The sequence below is a fragment of the Protopterus annectens genome, chromosome 9.part0 (genome assembly GCF_019279795.1).
Source record: "Protopterus annectens isolate FY-2018-M chromosome 9.part0, PAN1.0, whole genome shotgun sequence".
NCBI classification, from domain to species: domain Eukaryota; kingdom Metazoa; phylum Chordata; order Ceratodontiformes; family Protopteridae; genus Protopterus; species Protopterus annectens.
Genome location: NC_056743.1, coordinates 640,855,309 through 640,881,771, shown reverse-complemented (window position 1 = coordinate 640,881,771; position 26,463 = coordinate 640,855,309). Strand labels below are relative to the sequence as shown.

Genomic DNA, 26,463 nt, shown 5'->3' with positions numbered 1-26,463 from the left:
GACCAAGTTAAGTTTAATGCTGTTAGCTGCCAAAAAAAACAATTACTAGAAAATGGAAATCAAAGTCTAAACCAGCTGTACTGGAAGTAGTGAATATTGTAACAGTAATAAAAAAAACGGAAGTGGGATTTTTAGAAAAGGTTAGGAGCAAACTACATAAAAAATGGAAATTGTGTGAACAATAACTGCAGAATAATGTTTTGGAGGAAAAGAAAAGTTTAAGGGAAGGCAGGAATTGAGAAATTTATATAAAGCTGGATTGATGATAACTGTATAAAAGCATGTCTGTGATGTATAATATGTTTAACTGTGAACATGTTAACACAGTTTGTTTTCTTTTGTATAAATGTATGTTCTCTTGTGTTTTAAGTGATAATTCAATAAAGGTGTTTAAAAACGGATAGATGAGCACATGTCAGCCATTAACACTCAACCTCTCTTATTGACTACTTCAATACCATACTAGGGAATTGGGGTGACATTCAAGGCTTTATCCCTCTGTGTCACTGAATGACATTTTGACTTGGCAATATTCTGCCACAAGGTCCTTCTCCCACCAAAACCAATTACCCATTTCCACGACAATGTGAGTCAATATGTATTACAGTAAATAAATATATTCCACTATTTACATCCAGGGGAGTAAACAAGAGTAGAGTTTGTTTAAATAATTTATCTTCAAAATCCTGAAGTAGGAAATTCATGGTTTGTGGTTACTTCTCATAAATGGATTGAAGCTGCATTATATCAAGAAGTCACTTCTATCATCATTAGAGGTCCATGGACACTGTAAGGACTATATCTACTTTTCTGGAATTTGTTTGATGTGTGACCAGGGCCAAAAACCTTGACTTCAGTACTGAATAAAAGAAATGGCTCAGGTTAAAGCACCCTTCCAACTTTAGTAATGCATGCTAACCCTAACCCTATACCTTACCTTTAAAAGAAACCTCCCCATAACACTGCCACCACTCAGACACATTGCAAGTTAGTGTTATGGGGGTAGTGTAAAGACTGGGAAAGGAATTTGTTTTCCTTTTTTGATTTTTCACAGGTTTGATGTTAATATAATTTGGTCTTATGTATGGTCAACTTAATTTTTGTCTGTGTGTTTTGTACTTATTTTTTTAAACTAGTGAGGGCATTACTTTCATTTTTTGGTCACACTTACTGTTATCACTGTTGGTTAACAGTGATGGACTGCTGTATTTGTTAATGTTTTGAATGTCAGCAGTATGCATACGGGTAAAGTATTTTTGATGGTATATAGGGGAGGACGTTAGTGAATGGTCTAGATCTGCTTGAAAATTAGCTGTGAATAGGAAATTAGGAATGAGCACTGTAATGATCTTCAGAGAAACTGTATCACACATTGTTTCACACATATGTACAGTTGCTGTTGGGAAAGGGAGTGAAATTTGGTGTATTATTTAATTTTTACTAGGTAATAAGAACTTTTTTATTTCTGGAGAAAATGTAATACAAAACTGTAGGACAAATATGCAATGTGGTATATGAGGGAGCAAAAGCTTACTCCTGAAACTGTTTGTAGGGCAATAGAGGATGGAATGATGATAGTGCTGGGAGTAGATCATGGAGATAGGTCGTGAAGTCCACATAGGAGTCATGTATAAAGTATACAGCAGTGTTATGTTGTGTTGGAGTTCTGCCTGCATGTGTTTATGAAAACCCAGTTAGAGAATTCTGTAATATTTTTGAAAGGTATGCACAGTACAACAATCATATCTTGGCTTAGACGCCTGGAAGAATATATTAATGAGTAGCTATTTTCACAGAAATAAAACACTATTCTTGACCTTTTTAGAAACAAACTGCAACAAGCATGAAGTTACAGACAGTGCAGTACACATCTACAACCTATTTCACCACTGCATAAACTCGGGGGTAACTCCTTGAAAAGTAGCATCATGTAAAATATTTAACATCCAGTGCAATACTGATTTGATTACAAAATGAGATGTGAATGCATTTACATGTTCTTCCTGTCACAGTTGAAGGTTGAAGCCCAGGAAGAAATAAGCAATCCCCTAGAAAAGCTTGCCATGCTTCAATATTTCCAGCTCTATTCTAGCACTGTTTAGCTAACATGATGTCATGCTGGGTTGGAGTTTAACAGAAAAATACATTTCAGAATGCCAGTGTAAGCTCTGTTTTGACAATTTCATCTAGGAAGTATATAATTTCACCAAAGAAAATACACATAGTTCACTAGGTAAGTAATACTTCTATTACAACACATGCAAAACAAAGCCAGAACATGTAAAAAAGTGTTCCAAAGCAATAATACTAGATGAGTCAATTTTTTATTTGAAATTAAGATGGTCACAGGGACCAACAAACTAAAGGCATTCAACATATACCATAGAAAAGCAGAAATTGTAAAAATTTGTTTCAGTAAATATTATCAGTACATAAATGGATATCACAACTGAAAAAGGACATGGAAATAGTAAATTTGTTTGGGAAAGAAGCCATAACAATGTTACTGCCCCTTCAGTTTTCAAGAGCAATGGCAGAATTTCAACAACTTATAATGTTTCGAACAATGTATGTCACAGCTATATTACATCTTAAGTATTATACAACTGTAGCATTAAAAAACGTATTTGATTCTAAACAGCTTTCAAATTAGTGGTCCCAGTCTTTGTCCTAGCCAAAGTCACAGACTATATCTTGATATTAAACCTGCACCTGTGTTAACACATTGCAATCTTAGAGCACATAGTTATAGTAATGCATATTCTACACAGGTAAATAAAGTCCAAAGAATTTTAATTAACAAAGACTTTATTTTAATATTATAAATTAATCCAGTGTTATTTTCTATAAATAGCAGAAGTGAAGAAAGTAATATACTTCTACCATACCTCTCAACTGTCCTTAATTTTGCAGAATGTCCCTAATATTGTCACACATTTTTGGTATGTTGCTCATAAAAGCTGTGCTTTTCTGTCAAATCATTGAGGCTTTTAGTCACTGAATATTGACTGACATTTGAGTTTCAGACTTCATATCCTTCAGAATATACGTGCAATTGTAAAATGGTATAGTGGGAACTTTCTTTGTATATAAGAGCAATATGTAATATCTATCCCTAATTTGGCCTTTTGTCTCACAATTTTTTGCTTTTGCCTCTGACTCTTTTTTAGAAGTAGGCACATCTTTATTCCATTATAATCAAGTATATAAACATGCAATCTGCATGCATAGTGCACCCATTTTCCCCCAGTGATTGGGCCTTCTTTTAATATTATGTATATACATTTCAGTTCTGATTATGCATCAGACTCAACCCACCCTGTGGATTATGATCATCTTCCATTTTATCTTATTTTAATACATGTTTCTTAATTTACTTGTACTAAAGGCCAAACAGAATCTACCTGTGGGGCATCATTGCTAAACCATGTTTCTCTTACTTACCCTCTTTGCAGTATTCATTCCATGTGTTTCCCTTCACTTATACTGTCATATGTAAGCTCAGTAAGATGACTCCTCCTATGTACCAAAACTGTGTTGTTATGACTGTATTCAAATAGTGTTGCTATGTTACTCCATTTCATCCAAAGTATATATGACATGTCTTGTATTCCCTGTTCGTTTCCTTCTTTAATGATCTTTAATATATTACTTTTTAGTTAGACATAATATATGCTCCCCTTGCTTGGTGCATATCTGTGTTTTGCCTACAATGATAGAGCTCCTCAACAGCTTACACTTTATTAACACGTTCAGTATACTCCCTCCCTCAACTTGCAATCATCTTTTTGTCAATTTTCCTCAACGCTTTTGTTGTTTATGGTGCCATTATTATGCATGCTTCTAGAATATACTCCAAGCCATATGTCTTATCTATATATGTATTTCCCTTATTTCCTTCCTGTTACCTCTCCATATGGTGCCATCTTACTCATATCTGCCTATATTAATTTTCTTCTTCCAATATCCATCCCTTCTATATTTCCCTAAACCTACATGGTCCTTTCCTTCCCAATTCCTTTTTTTTAATTCTTATTCCTTCTCTGTAACCCAGGAGAAAGACTTTCTTTGTCAACACATTTTCTCTTATGCCCTTTTCCTTTAATAATTGTCACAGTTGTTCTTTATACCCCCAACTCTCTATATTTCAAAAAAAAATATGACTTAATTTCTACCCCTCACTACATCTCCAGCATGTTCCTGCTACTGTGTGAAACATTCTAGCTAGTTTCATCAGATAATAAAAATACTTCTCTGGGTACTTCCATGCAAATATCCTATATATATATATATATATATATATATATATATATATATATATATATATATATATATCCTTTCATTATATACCTTGGCAGCTGCATTCTGAGATTTGCTCCGCCAATTCTCTTTCCCATTCTCTTCTTCTTTGTTCCCTTTCCTTCTGTTTTGCTCTTCTTATCCATTTTTTCCAACTTTTCAATATTCCCATTACCTCCCATCCAGTTTTTTTACTTCTCTCTATTCCAGTAGACTTGGAATCTGTAATGCCTTGTGTCATTACCTTTTCTACCTTAACACACTGATTTCTTATCCCTCACATATTCCTATTCTTGTCCTGTTTATATGTGAAACGTATCCCTCAAGCATTACCAGGTTTTGAACCTTTCTTTTATTTGCATTTGGTCACAGTACTTAATTTGTTGTTGCCTCTTTTCCGATCTCCATGTTATTGTCTGAGTGTCTGTCTAACTCTTCCTCCATTCTACCTATGGGCAATATTCCTACTTTCCACTTGTCTTTTCCTCCTGCTTGCCATATCTTTTGAAACTTCATCCAAGGTAGCTCCAGATTCTCAGCTGAAACCTCTAACATAACTTCTATAATAGCTCATCGTTCTCCCAGGACTTTTTGCTGTTGTATTACCATTCGATTCCAATCTGTATTGTAATCTATTTCCACCATCCTTACTGTGCCCATTATTAGACATGCTTGCAATTTTCCATTCATATCCTGGGTTCCTAACCATCTCTGTCTATTGTCTCTATCATTATCTCACAGACCAATCAAGGTTTCCTTCTCTCCCATACATATTCCCAGCTCAGCTGTTTCATTTTCTTTAATAAATCATTTCCCAGTAGATTCCAGAGTACTTGTCCTATGTATATAAATTGGGATATAGCATACATCTAAAATATCTGAGTACTCAGATGTATGTCTAAGTTTACATTCTTCCATTTGATTATCTGATCCCTCATCTTCCTGTGTAGTCCTTCATAAGTACACTTCTCAATTTCTTCCACCATTTCCATTATTCTTACTCCTAGATACCTTATCTCCTCCATCATCATTTCTGGCAACTTCCCATCTTGTCTCACCCCCCATTCCCCACTGATAATTTACACCCAAGTTTTCTTCTGATTAACTTATTGCTTATTTGCTTATTGACTTATTGCCATATTTGTGTAATAATTGTGACATTCTTGTTTTATCTTCTTTATAACTTACTAATGTGAGTAATACATCTGTTTACAATGACATTTTCTTCTGAAGTCTCCCCTAATTGTATCTGCTAACATTAGACCTTCTTGTTGATTTTGCCAAATGTCCCAAGTACAGGGTAAATAATAATGGAGAGTGGGGGCAGCCTCACCTTGTTCCCCTTTCTATCTGTACTTCTCCTGATAATCTCACTCTTATCTTCACCTTTTCTTTGGTTCTTTCATATGCTTTCTGTTTTTTTTTTAATTTGTATTTGATTTTAAATATTCCAACAATAATTCAACTATTGGAAACAAAATAAAACAAAACTATGTACAAAAGTCCATAACAATAATTATATACACAAAAACATTAATAGTTTTCTAATAGATAATTATATTTCTGCCAGGCTATGTATTGTTGAGTTACATTTCTAGTTCTCATTTTTATGGTTGATAATTCATGTTTACAGACAGATTTGGCAAGACACTAGTAAAAGAGAGAGTAGTTGTGCATTTGTAGTTTTTAGTTATAATTTTCTTAGGAATAGCTAAGACAGACCAAAGAAGAGGTATTTGCAATAACAGAATAATGTCTGGGATTGCTGCATTGAACAAAATTAAGGAATCTGTAATAGTACAATTGTCTGACCGCAATGCTTGGCAAAAACTTCTAAAATAAGTCCAGAAAGATGAGTCTATATTGCATTCTATGATCATATGAACCCGGTCTGCATGAATGGCTTCACTGCATCTCCATTTTCCTTTATTTTTTTCTGATTTATATATAACAGCAGTTTTGTGGGTAGTTAGAAAAACTATGTGTAAAAATATTCATGAATAAATCTTCTAGTATAGAGGACATTAACCTTCCTGTAGATTTTAAGAATAGCTTTATTTTTGTAGAGTAATTCCAGTATGAGAATTCAGGGGGAATTAATTAAATTCTAATAATCTTATATCTGATTGACAAGTATGACTTACCTTTAGATGGATTATTATTTACATTAGAAAAGAAGTCTAGGATTTTTTGAATAGCTTTAGTTTTCATGTCTAATGCTATTTTAATTTGGTCTTAAATATATTCCTTAAATGTTTGTATATCTAACCAACTACTATTTTCCAGACTGTATCTGGCAATCAGATAATCAGCTGAGTTTATTTTATTCCCATTCAGAAATTGATGCCAAAAAATTAAATTACTATCCTTTAAGTCAAACATTTTCCTTCTATTAAAAGATATTAAGCATCCATTTGTGAAAGCTATAGGAAATTATGTTATTAGTAGATCTTTGATTAGATAATTCAAATTCATAATTCTCTTGAATATTTATAGAACTTGATTTATGAAAAGGTAGATGTTTTTCATTTAATATATAGTCTTTTATACCCAAAAAAAAAGTATTGATGTCCAAATTTGTACACGTTTCTATAAGAGATTTTTTATTATCTATTAGTATATTTTTATGCATTGATTTTGAATAGGAAGCATAAAAGGAGTCAAGCCAATGGTCTGTTACTTTAATAATTACAGATTTAAACTATAAGTCAATATCGGAGAAATGTATACCTTCCTCCTTCCACCCTCCTAACTTTTGATGTGAGAGTCTAAGGAAATTATTGTTTTTAGGGATACCATAAGAACTTCACTAAAATAGAGTTTATTTTTTTAAAAAAAGTTTTTTAGAAGGGGGAAAAATTAATGAATGACTAAAGAATAAGATTTTTGTAAGGTTATCATTTTGATCAATGTAAGTCTATCCTCAGATGTGAAGAATAATTTATTCCAATTGTCTGTTAATTTGGATATTGTATCAATTAGGTTTTGGTAGTTAACTAAAACTGATTTTTTACTATTAGTCTCAATAGTAATTTCTAAGTATTTTAACTGTAAATTGTATTGTCCTAGCCAAATTTTGTAGGAGTTTAACTTAGTGGTTATCCTTTTGTGTATAAGCAAGGTTTTTGTTTTATTGTGATTAAATCTGAAATCTTTTCAAAATAGCCCATAGAGCTAACTATATGATTCAGTCAGAGTTTAATATTACCACTAGCGAGCAGAGTGGCATCAGCAAAACATGGAATTTTATAAGAAATGTTTTAAATTTATTTTAAAACCTTTAATGTTTATGTTAGACCTTATATAGTTAGCAAACATCCTTATAATAAGTGCAAATACCCAATGGGATAAAGAGCATCCTTGTTTGGTACCTTTTAAGATATCATATATGCTAGGTATAAATGAGCCTATTTTGACAAAAGAAATTGAGTTATCATAAAGCTTTTTAATTAACTTTATGAAATTAGTGGAAGAGCTATATTCATGTAGTACTCTGAACAAGCTTGACCAATTCACAGAGTCAAAGCTTTATCCATATCTCAGCTAATTATGGATAACTATTTTTTTAATTTTTGTTTACCATAACAATCAAAGAAAAAAGTCTTGAACTTTCCTATTAACTAAAACCCCAGGCTGATCTTCATTTACTAAACCATTGAACATTAATTTGATTTAATCTTTTTGCTAATACAGACATGAAAATCTTGTAGTCTACATGTAAAAGTGATATAGGTTGATAAGAAGAACAAAGAGCAGGACCCCTAACTGATTTTAAAATGGGTGTAATAAGAGAATATCTCCATGATGGGGGGGGGTATTAGATATACTCTTCATTTCTTCAAAAGCATTTAATAAAATGTTTAAAATATTATCAGGTAAAAGTTTATATAGCTCAGAAATTATGCCATCCATACCTGGTGCTTTATTAGTTTTAAGATTTTTAATTTGGTCTTTTAATTCCTTAAAGTAAAATGACTTATCAATCTTGCTGTTCTGTTCTTTTGATAGTTAATTATGTATGTATGTTTTCCTTTATAAAACTATCCAATAAATTGCTGTTACTCAGGTTTGACTTTGTTTTATTAATTTCTATATAATATTTGCTAAAATATTTTAATATAGCTTTCAGATCTGTGGTTTTAGTAGTCTTATTCTCTTCTTTATAAACAATCTCCTTGATATGGTACCTCTTTTATTTTGGAGTATTATACATTAGATACCAATACTTTAACAAAATTGGTTTGAGTCCCAAATCTAAACGAATAGTGAGTATATTTTAAAGAGCCATCTAATTTCAAATCTGATATATCTCTCATATACATTGTATAAATATAATGATGTAAATGTCCATCTAGTGAAGATAGCCTGATTTGTTAAACTTTGTTGTGTCTTTGTCTGATAGGATGTAGTTAAAATCACCAACTATCTATATTTCACTTTTAGAGTATAGTGTTATAATACCTAAATATTTTAACTGTTTTAGAACCGATCCCAGGTATCCAACAGGTATTTATAAGGGTATAGTATTTTTTATCAATTTCTAATACCACCAATCCCAGCCTACCATTCTTGTCAAAATAGGAAGGTATTTATAAGGGTATAGTATTTTTTATCAATTTCTAATACCACCAATCCCAGCCTACCATTCTTGTCAAAATAGGAATCCACCATTTTAGATAAACCTGATATTTTTTTCCAGAGAATAAGAACACCTCTTCTTTTTGAACCAAACTGAGAGACAATTAAAACTGAATAATATTTTAACAAAAAATCTATTTAAATCTTTAGTCAATAAATGAGTTTCCTGTAGAAAAACAATGTTTGCTTTGTGTAAAGTTAAATATTTATTTAAACTACACCTCTTTAAAGGGTTATTTCACCCGTGTATATTTAATGAAAGGTATTTATATGCTGGCATCTATTGGAACAATAAGTATAAAAGCTAATATGAAATGATTTAGTGCATTAAGCATTATGCTAACAAAAGAACAACTTGTTATGCACAAAACAATAAGGATGATGTGAAAAATTCAAAATTAAAAACATTTTAATCTCCAACATGGAATAAAGTATTCCAAGCTTGATGAAAGTTCATACAAGCCACTTACTAACAGTACCATAACACAACCAATCACATTGTTGCTACTACTTCTAAGTAATTAAACTGAGATTTTCTAAATAAACATTTGACACTTTTAAAGAAGATTTTAAATTACTAGAAAAAAAAATGCACAAGGGTAATATATAATAAGACCTATCAAATATAAGAACTTTAAAATAACTATTCATTTATAATAATTAGTATTAATTATACATAACATTTATTTATATATTACCTATCATATTGAAGATATGCTCAGATATTTCTTAATAATTGAAATATTTATATGGATTAAGAAAATCTGTATTATGAGTGAATAATGTCTTTTTACGGTACATGTGCCTGTAATTTAACCATAACAATACTTGTGTCCTATATGTACAACATTGTATAACAAACATATTACCTATACTTATTACACTTTGTAAAAAGGTTATGAACAAATAGCTATATTAACATTTTGCCTATATAAATTACTTTGCAAAAAGAAATGAAAATAATGCACAATTCAAGCATTCTAGAACATGTACAAACTACAGGAAATTCCAGTTTGGCATTCTAGAACAGATAATATATAATCCTAGAGGTGGTGATGCAAAGGTTAATTTAGAGGCAAAAGAGGTTAAATGGCAAGGCAAATTACATGCATTTCAGGAACCTGGTATAAATTAATCTCTATAGAACCTTTTTGCATATGAAATCTGTTGCATTGTGACAATTTTTAACAATAATGTTTATAAGTTATGTTTAGTAGGGCTTGTGCAGTTATTATTCATAATTACTGCTTTTGGTTCTAACAGATATTTTAAGATCATCTCTTAATTTTTTAACAACCTTATACTTATTTTTGCTGTTTTTAACTGAAGTTTTCCATTGCTCATTAGGTTGATTCATTATGTACTGATTAGTTATTATGTTCAAAGGCTGTGTTTGAGTATAAAGGGGAGGGACTTTCTTGATCTCTTCATTCTGATGAAATCCTGTATTTGATTGGATGAAAGCACTCAATAAATCTTTTTTTTGTTGTTGTTGTTGCTTGCTTTGTGTGAATAAAGTGTGTTTTAAAGGATTTGGACTTATGAAACATTCTTCAGGCTGCTAGCATTACATTTTGCTTTTTAATTACTTACATTTCCACCACATTCACTACAAAAACCCCATCACTGACTACAAATTCTCATCTAATCTGTCACACAGGCTAGAAGCTTGTGAAAGTAGCCTACATAGATTTTGATTATTTACATTTGCATTCATTGTCTAACAAGGCTGAATTATAAGACAGACTGCTAATGTCTGTATTTTATGTAGAAATAAAAGTTAGCTTAATGAAATTGTGTGTGTTTTTCAACTTATGTTATTCCACTATTCCCTATATAAAATACATATCTGAGTCTTCTGACTAAAAAAGTGGTGCTATACTATTATCTCATATGAACAAATGCTTCAACTAGGAATGATATTCATTAAAAACTTTAGAATGACAGTAAAAAAAATCAGTGTACCAGCTACAGCGGGAATAGGATGCTCAGTAGTAATGTTGAGAAGGTAAATTTCCACTCAACTTTTAAGTGTATATTTGTATATTGTGTTTGAGGTTTAATGAAAACACCTCTGTGTGTCCACATCAAATATGTACCCTTTGTGTATCATTTCATTTGTTCCCCCTTTAATAATTAAACAGATGTTCCAGGTGTATATAGCTAAAATAAGCCATTAAGAAGTCCAATTAATTGCTATTATATTAAATTGCACTACTTACAGTTTGCATTTAATACTGGGAAATATCATTTTAAAAGCTAGAGCATTTAAAAGTCCATTTTAGCAATCCTTGTTTGTGTTCGGTATGCTTCCTGCTTCTGAGAGGTTAAAGGTCACATTGCACTTCCTCTCTGATTCTGGAACTGCTCAGGAAGGATACAGTGTAAAGCAGAGACACACCAAAGCTCAAGGCAAGCTGAAACATTCTCTAAACTCTTCTGAAGTAATTTGGTGGGAAATAGACTGAAAACAAAGTCTTTAAACATAGAAGGATGGTGGACACATTCTGCAAGCCACATTTTAACTGAAAGACTTTTTTCTTTACTTCAAATAAGTAGTGAGAATTATACAACCTTAATAACATCACTAGAAAGAAAGGGGGGTTAAAAACACATCAGTGCACACATTTTAACTATAACACCATATGTAAAATGGGGTCTACTTTAGGACCTCAAAAGTTTAATAGCTCAAATGCATATGGGTCGAACCATATGCATCGAACTATTAAACAATCAAAGTCCAAAAAAAAAATTTAAACTAGTGTAGGCAGGGGGGAAAAAACCCTGCACCCCCCACACCCCCCACTACTTAAATATACCAACTCCAAGATCGCACTACATTGAAGTAAACGGAAATCTCCACCTACGGAGATTTCCGTTTACATTTTCGATGTTTTGCGCTTTCGGGAATATCGTATTTGATATTCTCGGACTTTGAGCACATAAAGTAGACCCATGTAAATGCTGTGATAAATATTGAAAATTAAAACAGTAAAGAGTTTTAATATTCTGTTCTATACACATACATTTCCCAACAGTCAAACCAGCCCCCAAACCAGACTTGATCTATTAAAATTACTCGGTTACTAAATTACTGTGGAAAAGGAAATAGTGAGAGGACAGAAAAGAAAGGAAAAGGAATAAAAAATTAAAACTGTTTTAGTATTAGGGTTGCCACCTTTCATTGTGGCTAAAACCCGATTAAAGGCCACACCCCTCACATCACCTGTAACTCCACCCATTGCCGCTCCTCTCCTGTCCACATTCTGCCATTTTGTGATGTCACTATGACATCTGCTGGTGGGGAATGCCTCTTTTTCCACTCCTGATGCCTGCTTTCAGCCAATTTACTACACTTTCTGTAAAAAATCATAGTAAATCAGCCAATTTAACAAACACTGATGGTCTGTTTCCTTTTTTGAAACAGAATACTGGAGTTTATACAGTGTTTTCCAGACTTCCAGACAATTGGTTTGATTTCCAGATAGTCTGGGAAAAAAACGGAGAGGTGGCAACCCTACTGAATATGGTATTTTCCTTTGATTCATAATAGTTTAGTTAAAATAAGCTTATTACTATGTATACTTTGTTCCCTCTAGTGAAAAAACTGCAGTATTACAGTAACAGGGAAACTAATACTTATAAATTGAAATTAATGTAAGGAAAACAGAAAAGTATTACTTTTAGGTGATTTCATTTAAAAGATGTTTCAAAAACAGCCTATTTTAAGACAAATAAAATATAAATAACTAACAGGTAGTTTTACTTGCCTGTGAGTAATTATTCCTTGTATCTTGTCTTTTTAAAGATACACTCAAGTCAATATCATCAGTAGAATTAAGTAAATTATTTTTCTGGACAAAGGAAACTGCATCTTGTAAGTAAACAAATGCTTTTCCCCCATCTGGCAAGAATTATATTAATTTTGCAGGTTAGATTAGATGATTTTTTTTATTCCTCCTTTCTTCTGTGATTTTAACAGAGGAATACAAGCTTTTCTTTTCAAAACCACCACAAAGGAATAGTCATTGTCAAATCTAATGAAAGGATCACCAAATTTTATGGGTGAAGCAGACCATGCTGTTTTCAAAACTAGATCCTTGTCTTGACTAGAAATACATTTGCCTATTATAAATCTTGGGTTTGAAAGTTTTTTGCTTGGTGTCACTACAGTCAAAGATCAATGAGCCCTCTCTATGCCAAATGATAGGGCTTTGGGAAGTTTAATGTTTTAGGGATCCAAGTGGCTAAGACATTTGCCATGTTATAGCCTTCTAGTTGATCAGGAACTCCATAAATTCAGATGTTGTTCCTCCTCGCCCTTTTCTCCAGGTCATCAATTTTTTTCCAAGAACTTTTTATTTTGTTGAGGAATAAAATCAATGTTATGTTCTCCTTCTGTAAGTCTGCTGTCTATGTCAGTGATAAAATACTCCATAGCAGATATCTGGAATTTCTGTTGTTTCACTACTTCCTTGATTAATTCAGTCTGCTTTGTACAATCTTCTTTATTTTGTCAAACTTGGAGTCCAGTTTATAGTTTTAAGGATAGGTCTTGCATACTACAAAGAATAGACTGTAACTGTTTATTCACTGAATTTTCTTTTGAAACTACTTTAGAATGGTTCATTTTCCTTTGGTAAATCTTTATGTTGAAGTTGTCACAGGAAATTATTTGAAATGTAAATTATTTTCCACCAAAATGTCCCAAGAAGTTTCCAGCATGATATTCCATCTTATTTGAATAATTTTTGATGAAAATTACAATTTAATCCTGTCAAAAATGTATAGGAGAAGCAGAACAAAACGCTTATGGTGCTGACTGCTTACCATCTTGGCCATGCCCCCCATCTTATGCGTTCTTTATCATCTCTATCCATTCCTCTGGAAACCATCTCCTCCTCCTGCTGGTTTCTAATAATCATCTCCATCTGACGCTGTCAAACATATTTTCTGAATCTAAAGAAATTAGAACCAGCTGTCTCCATATCATTTATATCTCTTGTAGCAGCAGCAGGAGTTTAATTAGATTATGCTTTCTTTTTCTTTCCCTTACAAATGCTGTTTGATCCCCATGTATTGAATTAGGCAAGATCCTTGCTATCCTGTCTGCTTGTTTCAACATAATCATCTTCCTGCAACTTCCTTCTGTTTTACTTACCAGTACTCACTTGATGTCCTGTCACTACCTGGTGATTTGCTTTTTGCCATATTTCTCTATGCTGTTCGGATCTCTTCTGTACTTATCTGTCTACTAATCTCCTTGCATCTTGTTCCTCCATCTTTCTCATATCTGGCAATTCCCAACCTGCCTCTTCTTACAATAATTCTTTTTCCCCCATCCCTCTTTCTGATATAGTTTTTGATAATATTTCCAAAACCTTTATAATATCTCTTCCTGTTTTATTTTCTTCCTCTTTCTCATGTAATAATTCATAAACTCCCCTCACCATTTCCTGTTGATATAATCTCATTGCAAGTGCCTTAGTTGCCTTAGGGTTCACTTTAATATATTATCTTTCTACTGCCACCATCTTGTTCCATAACCCTTCATCTTCCCACTTTTACATTCTTTTAAATTCATTTTGTGTCTCCATTTTACTGTCATCTCCTTTTCTCCTCTCACTTTTTATCTCCACCAGTTCCTTCTGAAATCCTTTCCTGTGATGTCTAATCTGTTTTTACTTTTCTCCTTGCTGCTTTTTTATCCTTTCCCTTATCAATGTCTTTGTTTTGTCTCACTTCGATATTTCATCAGTGTTTCTCTTTCTGGCTTCTTTTGTTATTTTACCAATTAGTTTTGCTAACATTTCTTTCTTTCTCCTTTTCCATCGAATATGCTGGTATCCTCCAATGTCTCTCTCTCTAATCTTCTTTTCTTCCTTCACCACCTCAGTTTTCAGTTCTGTGATCACATGATCTGAGAATGTCTTCAGGTCTTTCCTTTCAGCCAGTCTGCACATTCCTTAGTACTATGAATTCTGTCTATGCTTCACCACGTCTTATGTCTGGGAAAGTAATACATATATTTTCTGCCTATTACCCTTACTTTTGCCACCAATCTAATAAATTTCCACCAGATTTTCCCTTCTCTTGTTAATTTCCTCGACCTGGATCCTTCTTTTGCTTCATTCCTTTGCAAACAATGTTCCAGTCTCCTATACATACCACCATCCCCTCTTGGAATCTAACTAGCTCTCTTGCTATTCCTTTTAATTCCTTGATTTGCACTTTTGGTAGGGTTTACACTGAGATTATTGTGAGGTTGAATTCCTTGATTGTTACTTTGATCCCTCCATGTCTCCCTTTGTTTTCTTCAGTTTTACCTCCTATTTGCATAGTGTAAGCCATCTTCATTAATGTTGCTACTCCTGGTTGTTTATTCCCCCATGAGGAGCTTTCCCTGACCCTGCACCCCTCATTCTGTAGTTTCTTATGTTTCTACTGATTTAAGTGGGTCTCCTGTATTACTAGCAGTATTGCCTTTGTTATTCTTATGTGTACCAAAAAAAGAAAATCACCAGAGAGTGTAGAAGTCAATAAAATAAACAGCAAAGACACCCTGACACTTGGCAGTCCAATAGCAGGCAAAAGAAAAAAACGAAATAAACTTAAAAAACTCCAAAACACTTTTAATACAGGACAAATAAATGTGGTTTAGTGTTTTCTTCAGTACATTGACATCTTCAGAACCACAAAACAAAGTAAAATACTAGTTTAAGTACTTTTCAAGTAAATCAACCCCGCGTCCAATGAACCAATCAATGTGCAATAGACTAACCTCTAATAAAAGTAACATGCACAACTGAATGTTGGTTAGAAACAGCCATGTAAGAAAAAACATTTAAAGCACTAAATACCAGTAAAAAATAATCATATGTAAATTTGTTATAAAATCAAGAAAATTCTCAAACCATATTGTGTCTTCTTTTGAGTGTACTGGTGACGGAAACACTTTCATTTAAGCCTGGGAAATTGGTGGCATTTAGTTTTAGTTGCCAAACCATTTCCCTGTGCATCAATACATTTTTCCAGTCACCACAAAAGGGGCCATTATGAACCTGTTCCAACACTAGAAACTTAAACTTATTAAACCCGTCACAAACTGTAGAGTGACGTGCCAGTGCACTTTTATTGTCAAGTTTCTGGATGCTGTATATGTGTTGGTAAATTTTACGGTTTGGCCTATTAATCGTCTTGCCGATGTAGAAAGCTTGGCAGGACTGACAAATAGCAAGGTACACCACCATCTCAGAGAAACAATTAAAGTTACCTCATCAAAACCATTTTTTGTCCACACTATGCAACCATCCATAATAGTTGTCTTCAATAAATTTGCACTGTTTGCATCTTCCACATTTTACAGTGACTAGCCAAGTACCCCCATTCTCCTGTGGTTTCCTCCCCAACAAATCTTTGATGTTATTTTTTTCTTTTATATGTAAAACTTGGCATAGACTCTCCAATAGATGTAGTGTTTTCATCACAGTTAAACAAAAACAGTTTTTTGTAATAATGTTTTCAATACCGTTTACATCAAGGGTATAGTGCAAAATCATATTGTTACTAAAACTGGTTCTTTGTGCAGTATTGTTGTCATTGCATAACCCTTGTTTAATAATAGGGCCATACTTGCCTACCCTTTCAGCTTTAACCCCTTTGACGGTACTTTGGAAAAGGTGGTTAGGGAATCCCCTCTCAAAATACATGTTTCTTATTTTTTCACATTCCCTCATACAGTAGCCATCATTAGATGTAAGCCTAGAAGCTCATATAAATTGACTTTTAACAATGCCTGTCTTTTGATGGCTGGGATGACAACTGGAATAAAACAAAAAAGAGTTGCAGTAAGTAGGTTTTCCATACAGGTGAGTCTCTAGTCCTGCATCCTGTGACCACAAATTTTTTATATCTAATAAATTAATCTCATGGAAGCCTACATGGTGTGTAAATTTTAGAAAATCAGTGCTAGCATCCAACAGGGTAAAAAATTCTTCTAACTGCACAGTGTCCCCTTGCCAAACCAACAGCAAATCATCTAACTATCTAAAATATCCCTTACAGAACTTAAACAAGGGAATGTTAAACAAGATGGACAGTTCCCATTTTAGTAGAACCCCATTGGCAAACACAGGGCACATGCGGCCCCATAGCAACACCTGTGACTTGCTTGTAATATTCACCATCAAATCTGATAAAGTTGTTGCTCAAAATGATCTCCATAAACTCACTGATAAGAGTACAATCAGTTTCAGAAAGGTTGCTGTAAGATTTAACCACATCAAGAAATCAAACCAACCCCTATTCATGTGGTATATAATAAAAATGATTTTTTTAAAATCACAGGTAACAAGCACAGTGTCTGAGTCAAAGCAAGCATCTCTAAGTTTGTCCAACAAGTCCCAGGAATCTTTAAGCATGTGCCTGAACCCAGAAAATAAGTTCTTTAACTTGTTGTCAATAAATTTTGCCATGGGTTCTATCATGGATGAGGCCATGGTTGGCCTTAATGGAGGATCCTGTATGTCTGAATGTATTTTTGGAATCCCAAAAATAGGTGGTATAATGGGATCTTGCACTTTTAAAAATTCAAACAAGTCAGAGTTGAGCTGTTCAAAAAGAAAAAACTCCTCCAATGCCACCCCAATGCCCCTATAAGCTATGTTAATCTTAAGGGACACAGGGCAGTATGTTTCTGTGTCACATAAAAAGTTCAACATACGTCCTTTGCAGTCCATGTTGTACATGATAACAAGACCACCCCCTTTGTCCAGTTTCATACCCTAATTTCCCAGTCGTTCACTACTGAATTCACAATGTGCCTTTCTTCAGTGTTCAGGTTGTAAAACAGATGGCTACATTTGTTGGCCAGTAAGGCATGGCTCTCTTTTTCACATACTTTTTCATAGAGGTGGAGGACAGGGTGTGTGTAGGGGGGGGGTCGCAAGACTTTTCCTCTTGCAGTTTGTGATACCATCATCACAGGTATTTTGCCTGTATAATAGTTGCAAATCAATTTTATGGGTAAAAACCTTTAAATCCAACAGGGAATGATCAAATTTCACCCTGTTGGAAGGGACAAAGTTCAAACCTTTGAGGAACACAGAGAGTTGTATAGGCTCAATCAATAACTCGGTAAAATTGTAAATTTTAAAGCCGTAAAAAGAAGTTACAGTACCTGGGTTGTTGCAAAGATCCTTTAGCGGACACAATCTTACCATCTGCAGTGGAAGATGCGAATAGTGCAGGTTTATTGAAGGCAACTATGATGGATGGTTGCATAGTGTGGCCAAAAAATGGCTTTGTGGAGGTAAATTTTAATTGTTTCTTTGAGAGGGTAGTGTACCTTGCTATTTGTCAGTCCTGCCAGGCTTTCTACATTGGCAAGACGATTAATGGGCTAAACCGTAGAATTTACCAACACATATACAGCATTCAAAAACGTGACAATAAAAGTGTACTGGCACATCACTCTATGGTTTGTGATGGGTTTGATAAGTTTAAGTTTCTAGTCTTGGAGCAGGTTCATAACGGCCCCTTTTGTGGTGACTGGAAACATTTATTGATGCACAGGAAAATGGTGTGGCAACTAGGACTAAATGCCACCAATTCCCCAGGCTTAAACAAAAGTGTTTCCGTCACCAGTGAACTCAAAAGAAGACACAATATGGTTTGAGAATTTTCCTGATTTTATAACAAATTTACATATGATTATTTTTTACTGGCATTTAGTGTTTTAAACATTATTTTTTACTGGTATTCAGTGCTTTAAATGTTTTTTCTTACATTGCTGTTTCTAACCAACATTCAGTTGTGCATGTAACTTTTATTAGAGGTTGGTCTATTGCACATTGATTGGTTCATTGGTGGTGAGGTTCATTTACTTGAAAAGTACTTAAACTAGTTTTTTACTTTGTTTTGTGATTCTAAAGATGTCAGTGTACTGACAAAAGCACTAACCACAGTTGTTTGTCCTATATTAAAAGCGTTTTGGAGTTTTTTTTAGTTTATTTAGTTTTTTCTTTTGCCAGCTATTGGACTGCCAAGTGCCAGAGTGTCTTTGCCGTTTGTTTCTTATAGTATTAACATTATTTTTTGTTTTCTTTCCCGGGCTATTGACATTCCAAGCTTTCTTCTCTAACTTCACCTCACCTGCCATTTGTATCTTTCTCCTTAAATCTACCTCTTCCCATATCCACTATTTTTATCATTTTTTTCTCCCTCTCCCTCCTTTCCTGAATTCTTATCATGTCTAGGTTTTTTTGTTTTATATTCTCCGCCTGCACTTTTATATTGTTTACCCCCACTTCTTAACAACAACCTCCTTATAAATTATACACATATTTATATTCTTACCTTCCATGCACAAAGTATATTCTTTGATGTTCAGTATAGCACTCCATTCAACCCTTTTTCTGTCATATCTATGTCAACACATTTGCATCTAGGGTCTTCCACTTCTACACTTCTTTCTTTTCAGACCCCTTCCCCTGTTAACCATTCCCTGTCTCTCTCTTTATTTAGGAATCTTTAAGTGTCCCTATTTCCTCTTTTGATTTGTCTGCATGTATCCCCTGTGTGATCTCCTTGTATAATTTTCCATTCTCTCTGTACTTCATATCTCAGATTGTGTGCCCTTTCAACCATGCATGAATGGATGTGTTTACTGATAAGTTCCTTTTAGTGGTACTAAACTTGTTGGAAGTATGTACCCTTTTCCCCTTTATGTATACTGACACATGTTCTGATTCATTCCTTTATACTCATCCCTCCCCTTAAGCTCTTCCCCAGCCTTATTTTATAAAATCTCCTTGTATGCATACTTGTGTTCAGTATACTTTTCTTTGTTCCTCTCCATATATTAACTTTAACTTCCTTTAGTTGCACTCATTTATTCTCCTTATCTTAGAAACACATCCCCAGGTATTTTACTAAATTCCTTTGTATTGTGTGTTTGGCCCCACTTTTCTAGATTCATTTTATCTTTCATAGTATTTACACTTTCAGTAATGTACACATCTTAAGGCTTTCGTCTTTGATTCATATATCAGTCTCTATATATCAACTGAGGATACATTTATATATGTTAATTATATGCTTCTTAAAATTTACTAACATTCACATGTAGTCCCATTATTGTCAATTGCATATTTAATGACAGTACCTTTATATTCATTTATGCCCTTTTATTCCTATATCTTTACATATTTTGGTCTTTGTGCTTCCCAGGTGACTTCCCCAATAGGCTTACTTTTTAATTTCTTAGCAGTCTCTTGGACAGTCGAGGGCTTCAGTCCAAGGCCAAATATCTTTTTTATTTATTTATTTTTTATTTATTTATTTAACATTTTTAACCAGGAAAGTCCAACTTGGAACAAAGCCATTTTTCAGTAGAGGCCCAGGGAGAAACGCTCCAGATGCATGTCTTTGTAACACCCCACCACCACCATCCACATACTCAGTCTTTTTGGTATATTAAGTCTGTATTCCATCAGTTTTTTCTCTTTCTGGTTTATTTTATTATTTTTATCTTTTCCTGCAGCTTTTGTTGCCTGCTGAACAGTGAAAAAAAACTGTCTACTTTTTCCTCATATCCATCTTTTCTCCTGTCTCTACTGGTGGGTCAGCTCTGTCTTGCTTGTTTCGTCCAGTCTTCCCTGTTCTGTAGTTTGTGGGTCTTTTTGATAAAATCCATAGTTTCTGATGGATTATTGTAGGTCTTCATCATTCCATGTGTGAAGATTCTGAAGAGACCTGGATACAATAACCTCCATCTCATCCCTTTTTCCTGGCATGCTTTCCTAACATGGACAAATGTATTCCTTTTCTGCCTTGTTTCACAGAAAAATCCTGATCTGTGAGAATATACTATTTTCCATATTAATCTTTTCTGTGGCTTCCATAGTTCTTTGGTGATTTTTTTCCTCAATTTGTAAGTCTGAAGATGCACAATTATCGGTCTTGGCCTTCTTTGCACTTCCTACCTAGAGTACTGTGCAGTTTGGTATGCCCTTTCTATATGCACTTCTGCAACTAGAACGACCATCCAAGAATCTAAAAGTTACTTTACAGCTTTCTCACAGTCAGATCCTTTGTGCTCCTATAATATTAATATTTTTCATCATGCACTGTCCTCAATATCGTCTGACCTTGCTTCAATGCATTCTAGTTGAGTTTTAGCTGAGTCAGTCTTGCCTTCAATTTTTCATTGTAGACTATTAACTCCTGCACCATGGGAGCATGTTCATTCAGGCCTTCCACAACATTGTACAGTTTCTTTTCAAGGGCTGCCAGATTGGCCATCAATGATTTTTGGGCTGACTTTTCCTTTCCTACCATAGTCTTGTTTTCTTCTGTTTTTCTTCCTTCCAATTGCACCCCCCCCCAGTTTTCTGATTCATTCACTATTTTATTCTTTTCTTGCCTTGACTCACTGTTGCTTTACTTAATGGGGGTTTCATCGCTTTCTGTGGGTTTCACTTTGCAGAGCACAACAGAGTCCATGATGTTCAGTGCAGCGCCATATTTGAAGTCTGGTTTGTCTCTTATTCTTGTGCTGTGACCTATACCTGATTATTAGTTCTGATTAATGAAATGGCAACCCTTTACTTTTGACCACCATGTCTCCACAGTGGTAAGAAGGGCATTCTCTATTGCTCTTCTCTTAAGTAAGGGCATTGCCTCCAGAAAAAAAAATAAAGTTATAACATCCCTGTACTCTTCCCTCATCAGGTCAATAATTGAGTACAGTGCCCCTTTTGGCATGTACCTTTCTAAGCACCTGCAGCAACTGGAGGAACCACAAAAGTTCCTCACAAGGAAAATTCAGGGTCTTCACCATTTGCCCTATGGGGATTGTATGAAATCACTGTCACTTTATTCTGCTTCATACAGACTACTCAGAGGTGATCTCTGCCTTGCACATAAGGCAATCTCTGACCCTGTGTTATTGGTAATGCTTCATATCCGAAAGTCAAATGGTACACAGGTCACTCACCCTAAAGACCTTAACCTGGTATGTGACTTTAGTAAAACCTGCTGGAGGGGCAGATTTGTCTCCCAGAGGTTACCATACCTTTGGAATAGGCTCCCACTTCATGTCAAACACAGCACCTCAGTGGCCCTGTTCAGACGCAATCTGGGCAATTTAATGGGTGACCGTAAATTCACCCCGGGTGTTCCACCTGTGTCCCTCTTGATCAGGGGCAATAGGTACTGATCATGGAAATAAAGGTAAGAACTTGGCTAGGCTTATAAGCTCTGGGGCCATTAGCCTAGTAACATCATATGATCCTTTAAGGATAAATGAAAGTTAACAAAAACACCAAATGCAAAAGCCACTTTAGTAGGTCACCAAATCAAAATTTTCTAAAATTGACATTCATAAAAAAATGAAAACTCTTTTTTTCTGCACAACCCCCCCCCCCCCCCACACACACACACACACACACACCGCATGTGTAAGGTTTCACCACTACCATTCCTAACTTAAATAAACTAAGCTACTAACCTCTTGATCACACAAGTATTCTTTGCACTGTGTTTGTAGCACTTTGCTGCAAGCAAATAAAAGCCCTGTAATTCTATAGCAATACCTAAAGACTAAGTAATGCCGTGGTGTGTTGGGTTGAAAGAGAGCCGTCGGAAAAAAAAGCCAACGATGGTGTAAACAACATTACCACACCCGTGGTTATTGCTATTATATCATGACATTATTTAAGAAAAGAAACTGTTACTTTTCTTAAATAATGGCATTGTTTACTGCCCTTCAGATGTCAGGGCATTCGCTGATGTACTCTGTGCTGGCGCGCGCATCACATCAATGAACAAAAAAAAGCCGGAGAAATCAAAGATCTCGTTTTTTTTTAGTGTCTCGCTATGTTAAATGAGTTTAACAGCGAGACAGTTTTAAAATAAGCAGCGGACATCTCCGTTTATTTTTTAAACTCTCCATATGTTAAACTCATTTAACATAGCAGATAGTTAAATGGGTTTAACAAGCGAGTTTAAAAATAAACAACGGAGATCTCCGTTATTTTTTAGCGTCTCGCCATGTTAAACCCCATTAACATAGCTTAATTTAATTTTTAAAAAGCGAGTTTATACTAAGGGAAAAAGTCCGGGGACCGGACCTTTTCCATTAGTATAACTGGCCAATCAGCGTTCGAGAGGTCATGGTATAATACAAAATAAAGCATTACCTTTAAATGAAAAAAATAATAGTACAATCTAACAAAAATATTTTTAAATTAAAATGAATACACTTTAAACCAATAACATTGGGTCTCCAGCAGCCAAAACCACTAAACAAAAGTGCACACACATTTTTAATAATGCTGAAACCTAGCATCCTTTTCACTGTCATTGTTTTCACTAAATGAAACATAAATATCCTGTACATTACCGTTTTGGTACTCGAATAGAATGTAGACATTTTGATCATGGTAACTTTATTCTTTTTACTTTGCTGATGAATCCCTGGAATTCATTATTCATAAAGTATAACAGGAATGTTTGTTTTTACTTTACTTGCTGTGACCATTCAACAAGAATATGTTTTCTTGTGAGTCAATGGAGCTGTATAAGAGCCAGTGAAAAGATATAATAGTACCCTCTTCATACCTACAAACAGATATCACTGAATAAAGACTTAAAGCATTTTCTTATCTAGATGAACCCATTTACAATCTGTAACACTATGATTTTCAAGTGGAATCCTTACAGTAGCTTTTAAAACACCTATGTAAGGAGTTAACGCCCATTTCTTTTAGCCTGCTACCAATATGATAAACTGTTTATCTCTCAGCCAATCTCTTCTGTAGTTTCCTTCTTTCAAAAATAAGGCAATGTCATTGTCCTCCTGTCATAGAACTTGCTGTGTTGTTTCCTAATAGTTTCATTTTTTTTTCACCAGTAAAGTCTGCAGTGTGACTATAACCCAACAATAGTTATGTATGCTCTGGTAAGAGAACTGCAAGCATTATATATGACATTTTAGCCACAAGGTCAGCTACAGAGAAGATGCTGTAACATCCATTTACTTACAAGAGCATAGAGGTTCTGTTCCACTCCATTCCCTTGACTCAAGGCAGGTCCTCTCTGTGGAACCAGTTAAAATCAGACCAGTCTTGCACTGGTATGTGACCTTTGCATCAATCTGATAGCGAGTCCCAGATTTTGTTGCTCCGAAAGGAATTCCAGGATTGGCACAGTGTCCAACTACAATGCAGAAGAAGAAAAATAAGAAAAAAAATAGGAATAAATATATTACAAACAGAACTGCAGTCTTTCGGTGGGGGGGGGGTCTGCTTACTGTATTGCCTAGTTATCTTTATCCTTTATCATGTATCCTGTTCTGTCATTAAGTACCTAAGCTATCAGTTTTTACAAAAAAAAAACTCTTCTTGCCCCTCATTGACTCCCCCTCAGTAGTATACTTTGAACTTGTACAACTCTCAGTGTGTTAGATTCCAAGGAGCCCAACATAATGGCAGAAATCATTCTGTGCCATAACCATACCGCCAAATAAGATTTTCCCACATTTTTCCAAGTTATAGGAAACAGTCGAACAGCTTTGATAATAGATGCCAGAAATTAACTGGGTAATGAGCTACTGAAGAACAACATTTCTTCTTGTCTGTTTTTACAAGCATCTTTTTCTGTACTAATAAATATTTGAACCCCCCACCCCCCCCCCCACACACACACACACACTTGCTGATTCTAACAATGAGACCTCCACACTGAGCTCAAAGATGTTTCTGCATTAGCACACCAACTAAGTAGTTTCAAAGACATGATACAGATTCAGGTCCTTCCTGGAACCAGCTGACAAAATGCCCAACTTTATTTTATTTTAACAAGAAAAAAAACACTGTGCCAAAGTAACTTCTACTCCCAATGCTGGGAGAAAACTCAGAATAAATCCAGAGGTTGTCTGCAGTAAAAAAATCAATTCTAAGCAGTATGTCATTGGGAGTTGGGAAAAAACTTGGGGAAACTTTCAGGAAAACTACATAAAGTAAAATGTATGCAGACTACACCTGGACAGGAACCAGAAACTATGACTAAACTAAGAAGTATCATCAATAAACCCTGTGCCTCTGTGTTGTACTAAAGTTGACCCTTAAGGGAAATATTTCAAAGAAAGATACAACAGAGTTTGAAAGACCACAATAAACTCTTTTATTTAAATTATATATGCCTCCATCTGGCCTGTCTGACATAATTTAACTCTTTGTTCTATGTTTTATTTTATTAATTGGTATTTAATTAAGCCATTGGCTCGTGTGGTTGCTTTATACATCACCATGAATTGTGAAGATTAAGTTAACTTCCCCACTATAGCACAGTAAACACATTTTTACTGCCAACAAGAATCACACAGCTCATACTGTCTGCCTATTATTTATTGACAAAGCTGTCAGCCCTGCTCTGCCCAAAGTCTCATAATTTTGATTTTTGTACTATGTCATGCATTTTTGACTTCTGTGTTGTCGATTTTGCTAACTTTTTTCCACTTCAGGAAGATTGTTTAAATCAGCTGCCATATTTTCTATAAAATACACCTTCATATTTCTCCATGACCTGCAGAACTGTTATCCCCAGAATCTGCCCTCTTGTTCTTACTCATCGTTTTTGAAAGATGGTATGCACTTGGACTCTGGAGTCCATTAGGCACTTATTTCTCTTTAGTTCCCTCGTCTGCCTCTTTTGTTTAGGATTATCATTCTAGCCTCTTATCTGTCTTTATATGATATTGTATGTAGGCCATGCACTATTTTCATCCTCCTTTGAACTGCCTTTGCCCTCTCTGTAACATTATGCTGTTGAAGTCCCCAGCAGTGCATATAGCACTCTAGAGGGGTCTTAACATTGTCTGTAAGGATGGATAAAAATACAGTAAAGCCACAGTTAACCAGCACCCACGGGGCTTGGCAGATGCCAGTTAAGTGTATATGCCGGTTGCTTGAGATATGCTTTACGATTTTTGATTGGCTTGTATACTGGCAGACAAGCCAATCAAAAATTGCAAAGCAGAGCCTCTTCTGTTCGATGCGGAACAGCAGGCTGCTCCGCATCCAACAGAAGAGGCTTCCCTTTGGGATTTTTGATTGGCTCATATGCCAGCATACAAGCAATCAAAAATGGCAACGTGGCCTCTTCTCTTCAATGTGGAACAGCAGGCTTTATTTTCTGTTTGGATTTTTTTTTTTTTTTTACGGATCACTGATCTGTGTGTTTGACATTTTGGGTTTTCAGAGATTTTTGGTCAATTATATAGCATTCACAATTCATTGCATTCGCTGATATTATATAGACCCATGGGTTCATGGGGTCACACACACCTCAATGTAATAGTTAGGTACTGGGCACATTGCATGTTTTACTGGGTTCAAGAGTACAAAGCGCAAAAAAAAAAATAACATGGCAGTCAGCACTACAGTATAGAATATTTTCAGCCTATCTTTCTTTGATAGCCACTATGCTACAATAATGCTTTTTGTATTCCTATGAAAAACAATT

General features: G+C 34.6%; 1 protein-coding gene across 1 annotated transcript in view; it reads right to left on the bottom strand.

Annotated features, from left to right (window-relative positions):
- LOC122811397 (complement C2-like) overlaps window positions 1–26,463 on the bottom strand; it is a 925,867-nt gene that overhangs the window by 831,732 nt on the left and 67,672 nt on the right. Inside the window, exon 4 of the mRNA XM_044083220.1 lies at window positions 23,983–24,156. Coding sequence (XP_043939155.1) covers window positions 23,983–24,156 — 174 coding nt within the window. The remainder of the gene's footprint in view (window positions 1–23,982; window positions 24,157–26,463) is intronic.